This window comes from Mastomys coucha, unplaced genomic scaffold, assembly GCF_008632895.1.
Source record: "Mastomys coucha isolate ucsf_1 unplaced genomic scaffold, UCSF_Mcou_1 pScaffold17, whole genome shotgun sequence".
Lineage (NCBI taxonomy): Eukaryota > Metazoa > Chordata > Mammalia > Rodentia > Muridae > Mastomys > Mastomys coucha.
The window spans coordinates 3387410-3393409 of record NW_022196899.1 but is presented as its reverse complement, the minus strand read 5'-3'; the positions used below and the strand labels follow the sequence as shown (position 1 = coordinate 3393409).

At 37.1% G+C, this 6000-nt stretch overlaps 1 protein-coding gene across 2 annotated transcripts in view; it reads right to left on the bottom strand.

Moving 5' to 3' along the window:
- Window positions 1-586: 586 nt before the first annotated feature.
- Window positions 587-6000, bottom strand: part of Zc2hc1a (zinc finger C2HC-type containing 1A) — a 37758-nt gene continuing 32344 nt past the window's right edge. For both annotated transcript variants that reach the window (XM_031376313.1, XM_031376314.1), the window contains one exon: window positions 587-958. In XM_031376313.1, the coding sequence (XP_031232173.1) occupies window positions 793-958 (166 nt within the window). In that variant the 3' untranslated portion in view covers window positions 587-792. The remainder of the gene's footprint in view (window positions 959-6000) is intronic.

The window sequence follows — 6000 nt, the reverse complement described above, 5'->3', positions numbered from 1 at the left end:
CTCAGAACACAATTGGAAGTGAAAAGAAAATATGGCCAACTAAGATAGAGGTAAATCAATCATTCAGTGATGAGCAGAGTAAGATACATCTCTGAAAAGGACATTTCACAGTTACATGTTCACAGGAGGATTATGTTTAAAATTTTAATTAGGTTGTAATTGATAATGTATAATTACTGATATGTAATTGATAATCCATGAAGGTATGGGCAATATGGACCTCAGGTTTTCCTTTTCATTATTTTTTTTTCTAGGAATTTAACACTAGTTGCTGAGGAGTTCAGCTGGGAAAATGACCTCACACCCACTAATAACGAATAAATAACATTTTCTTCAGTAACAGATTCTCCATTATCTCATTCTCCTATGATACTATTGGTGATAGGCACCAATGACAGCACGTCTTCTAATTTCTTGTGTAGCAATGTGATTATTCTAAATCTTTCCAAGCTCATCAATACAGAGAGAGTGCTTGTGCAAATATACTAATGTATTTAAACAGCCAAAAAGCAATACCTAAGACGGTGATCGCATATCAACTTATTCTTTTGACATGTGCTTAAGTATTTCCTTGAATGACACAGGCTGAAGGAATGAAATTTATTATATACAAAATATATATACATACATATACATAAACACATTATACAGCCAATGGATTATGTTCAAAGACTAAGGGAAAGAGTACTGTAAATAGCTTTAGTATAACGTAACTGTAAGAAGTGCTGTGGGTGTCAAAGAAGCAATCATCATTAAATTCTGAACCTGGACTCTTAGTATTCGCAATTCTGTCTACAGAATCATTCTTCGAATGCCACATTCACAGCAGAACTTTGCCCACTCAACTGGGTACTTTGTCCCACACTCATGGCAGAATTTTGGTAAGTGTCCAGATGAATTTCCCTCGATGCCTTTAATGTTTCCACCATTAACTGCAGATGTATAGTCTCCATCTGGCCTACAGAAGTAGAGAAAGAAGTACAGGAATCAACTACTGCACTCACATCAGTAGTTATTACCATGACCCAGTACAGAACACAGAGCAATTAATATACAGAAACTAAAATTGTAGTACCAATGTTAGTATTTATCTAATTCAAATTAACAATTTGTGGGCCAGGCATGGTGGCTCAGCCCTGTAACTCTAGCATGGGTAGGCAAGATCAAAAGCATCTGCAGTTACAAATAGACTTCTTGGAAAACTAAGCTTTAGGTAAGACTTTGTCTCAAAAACCCAAAACAAAATGAAACAAAAATCTCAGCTGAAAAATAATTAATTTCAAGTAGTTCTCCCTGAGAAAACTTCAGACAGGCAGATGCAGCCATACTCTTTCCTCTCTCCCAGTTGTAGTCCTGGAGGAATCATTTCTATTATCGCCAATGTTCTCGGAATGGAGACACACATGCTGAGAGTAAGTTACAGCTAGGTGTAACCCTAACAAACTGCAAACATAGAATTAGGTGAATCAAGAGAGAATAACATAAAAATTAAACTAGATTTCTGCCAGTAAAATAGATATTAAATCAAAAGGTAAAAGATCATTTAAATACTCAACATGAATACTCATTAGTAAATATTTCAAATAAATATTAAAACTTTACTAGGCATTACTAAATTCTGTACATAAGTGCTAGTCAATGTATGTTCTAATTGCGAGCACATGAGGTTCTTCATTATCATGTTTTTTAACCATGTGCTTTGTGTGGAACATTTTCTTTTGTTCACCTGGTAAGTATGAAATGGTTTCTTACATAGATTTAACATATACATATTCATGTATTATTATTCACATTTTTCTTCACATTTCTCTGGCACTGGTATTTCTTCTATATCCTTGCTGTTCCTTCCTGTCTTTGATTCCCACCAAACCGCAGAGCTCTTAATTAAGTATTACCCTTCCTTTGTATTTGGAGAAAAACACGACATACCCGTGTCATTCAGGCAAGTCCAACTCTCAGACTCAATACAAAATCCCTGGCTCATTAAAATATTGTAAGATTTTACTTTTCATATTTTTTGGAAAGCTAACTGCACTGTTCTCAAAAATGAACTTCGTAGATGACAACAAAGTGTCAAATATCAAAGGCTTCAACACAACAGGCTGTATATGGTAACCTCACCAATATGCTGTGTGACTCCCGAGCGTCTCGGGCTTTTGCAGCATTACTTTTTATTCACTTTTAGTCAATATATCTTTTGCTTTCAATCAGCATTTACTAAACAACTTGGGACTACTCAGGAAATATCTTCCTATCATCCTGTTTTTCTATTTACTTTTTTCCCGTTTTTTTTTTTAATTAGATATTTTCCAATTTACATTTCAAATGTTATACCCTTTCCTGGTTTCCTCGCTCCGCCCAGATACCCTCTATCCTCACCCCTTCCCCCTGGTTCTATGAGAGTATTCCCCCACCCACCCACTCCAATCTCCCTGCCCTGGCATTCCCCTACACTGGGGCATCAACGCTTCATAGGACCAAGGGCCTCTCCTCCCATAGATGCCCTACAAGGCCATCTACTGCTACATATGTGGCTGGAGCCATGGGTCCCTCCATGTGTACTCTTTGGTTGGTGGTTTAGTCCCTGGGAGCTCTGGTTGGTTGATATTGTTGTTCTTCCTATGGGGCTGCAAACCTCTTCAGCTCCTTCAGTCCTTTCTGTAACTCCTCCATTGAGGACCCTTTGCTCAGTCTAATGGATGGCTGAGAGCATCCACCTCTGTACTTCTCAGGCTCTGGCAGTCTCTCAGGAGACAGCTATATCAGGCTACTGTCAGAAAGCACGTCTTGCCATCCACAATAGTGTCTGGGTTCGGTGACTGTATATGGGACGGATCCCCAGGTGGGGCAGTATCTGGATGGCCTTTCCTTTAGTCTCTGCTCCACACTTTGTCTCCATATTTCCTCCCATGAGTATTTGTTCACCTTTCTTAGAAGGACCAAAGCATCAAAACTTTGGTCTTCCTTCTTCTTGAGCTTCATGTGGTCTGTGAATTGTATCTTGGGTATTCTAAACATTGGGGCTCATACCCACAACACTAAGTGTATGGTCTGACTGGGTTACCTCAATTAGGATGATATTTCTAGTTCCATCCATTAGTCTAGGAATTTCATGAAGTCATTGTTCATGAAGTCCATTGTGTAAATGCACCACAATTTCTGTATCCATTCCTCTGTTGAGGGACATCTGGGTTGTTTTCAGTTTCTGGCTATTATAAATAAGGCTGCTATGAACATAGTAGAGCATGTGTCCTTATTACATGTTGGAGCATCTTCTGTGTATATGCCCAGGAGTGGTATAGCTGGGTCCTCTGGTAGTACTATATCCAATTTTCTGAGGAGCTGACAGACTGATTTCCAGAGTGCTTGCACCAGCTTGCTATCCCACTGACAATGGAGGAGTGTTTCTCTTTCTCCACAACCTCTCCAGCATCTGCTGTCACCTGGGTTTTTGATCTTAGCCTTTCTGAGTGGTGTGAGGTGGAATCTCAGGGTTCTTTTGATTCACATTTTTCTGAAGACTAAGGATGTTGAACATTTCCTTAGGTGCTTCTTAGCCAGTCAATATTCCTCAGTTGAGAATTCTTTGTTTAGCTCTGTATCCCATTTTTAATAGGGTTATTTGATTCTCTGGAATCTAACTTCTTGAGTTCTTTGTATATATTGGATATTAGCCCTCTATTGGATGTAGGGTTAGTAAAAATCTTTTCCCAATCTGTTGGTTGCCCTTTTGCCCTACTGACAGGGTCCTATTTTGAGGCATTTAGTTTATGAGTAACTCATTTATTAATGTGTGTGTGTGTGTGTGTGTACGTGTGTACTCATCCACACATATGCCCCCAAAAGGGCTCTAATCACTGGTATATATGCCCAGCATCATAACTCATTTTCCCCATATGTATAAGTCTATTAGTTCCAGAACACTCTAAATTTAATCTGCATGACTCCCTCTAAAATGAGCAGATTTCTAGTCATCTGTGTGATTAAGGTCTTTACCTATAATCAGTTTGTTCTATTTATTTATCCATGAATTAATATCAAATTATCTGAACTACTCTAACTTCATACATCATTCACAATACTGGTTTTGCCTTGTCCTGTTTAGTTTTACACCTTTGTTCTTCACATATAATGACTAAGTCAGGAAGCATTTGACAGTTCTATTAAAATTGTATATTAATTTAGTCATCATACAGAAAGGTTTGGAAAATCAAATTTTGGTATTAAATATTCCATTTTCATCATCATTGAAAGTTTTAAATTTTCTATGTCAAAAAAAATTTTCATGGTCTTAAAACTGACTCCCACGTAATTTGTTTGTATATTCAAGTGGGATTTTTAGAAAAATTGTATTATATGGTTGTTGCTGAGAAAAAGATTGTAATAAGTTTTAATATACCAATCTCTAATCAGAAAATATATCAAATATTAATTGTTACTTATGTAACCATTGGTCTTTTCAGGATATAGACACATATAAAATAACAGATTTACACTTTCATGCCACATGTCTGTATGTTTCTCCAAGAACAATTTTGAGACTGTAAATCTACTATTTTTCTAAGAAAAAATATCTCAGCTACTCTGGACTGTTATGCTCATAATTATCACCACCTGAGATGTCCAACTGCTAAGGCAATGAGCGTGGTCTTGCTCCTTATGAGCCAGCAATCATTTAAGAAAAACTGCATTTCTTAGTGTGAAAGTTCTGCTCCTGCTGGTTAGCATTTTTTCTCTTTTGATAACTTCTCTGGATATTACATTTCATACTATATGGTACCCACATTTTTAAGAGAATGTTAACCTCACTCACAACCTTGATTCAAAATACATGGAGATATACATGTGTAAAGCTATTTATGTATCATAGTAAACCCACATTTCACATTCAGCCTCTAAATACCAGGCTCATATGTGGTATTTGATATGTACACATCAAGACCCCAGCAGACACAAATAGCATTTATTCAATAATCTAGCTGGGAGCATAGTAATTCATGTTTCACTGCTGTTCTCATCATAGTTAGGCAAACATTTCTATGGCAGACGCACAGATGCCTAATGACCTCAAAGGAAAATCCAAGGTAATTCTGATAGGCAGCTAAGGGTGAGGACAAGCTTCTGCTTTGAACCTATGCCTGGGTTACATCAGAATTCTGAACAACTGGGAATGCTAGACCCTGGAGACAAAGCAGCTAGTACACACACCACACTTACAATACACACATCAGAAGTTTGTAGTAAATCATAGGGTATCATGTCCTTCGTCTGCAGTGAAACACACCATGAAATTATTCGGCATTTACAGTAACAACATTACTGAGTCATTATGTAACCCAGGGTCTTCATCATAAAGCTCTCTGGGACAATTATTAAGGCCTACAGACTAAGTACACATTTTCAGAGAAAATGTACCTTCTTACTTTATTGACATCGAGAACAATATCCCAACAGCCACTGTTCGCTCAGTACTACACACTTCAGAATCCAGTTTGGAACTCGTGGGTCATCAGCCATTGTTCGCTCAGTACTACACACTTCAGAATCCAGTTTGGAACTCGTGGCTCATCAGCCACTGTTCACTCAGTACTACACATTTCAGAATCCAGTTTGGAACTCTTGGCTCATCTGTGCACAGGGTTTCATGACATACCTCTTATGGACAATCTTGCTACTTTCAACTTATCTTTTAATTCTCATTTTTCCATTTTTCTCTTTATCCTTTCATTTAAAAATAATGTTGATGTTTCTCATGCAAGTGTGTGTGTGTATGTGTGTGTTTGCTCACATATCAAGTTTTTCAGGATAGATTTCAATGTCAAAATGTGGAAAATTACAATAGTGATAACCATAATGTCTACTTGCACAGGTAATACTTTGTTTGATATTTAAACATGCAAGAAAAAGAAAAGACAAAGATAAGCAAACCCAGTACAACTGAACAAGAAGTGTTTGAGTATTTACAATTAAAAATATAAAAAAAATAGTATTGATGCCTCA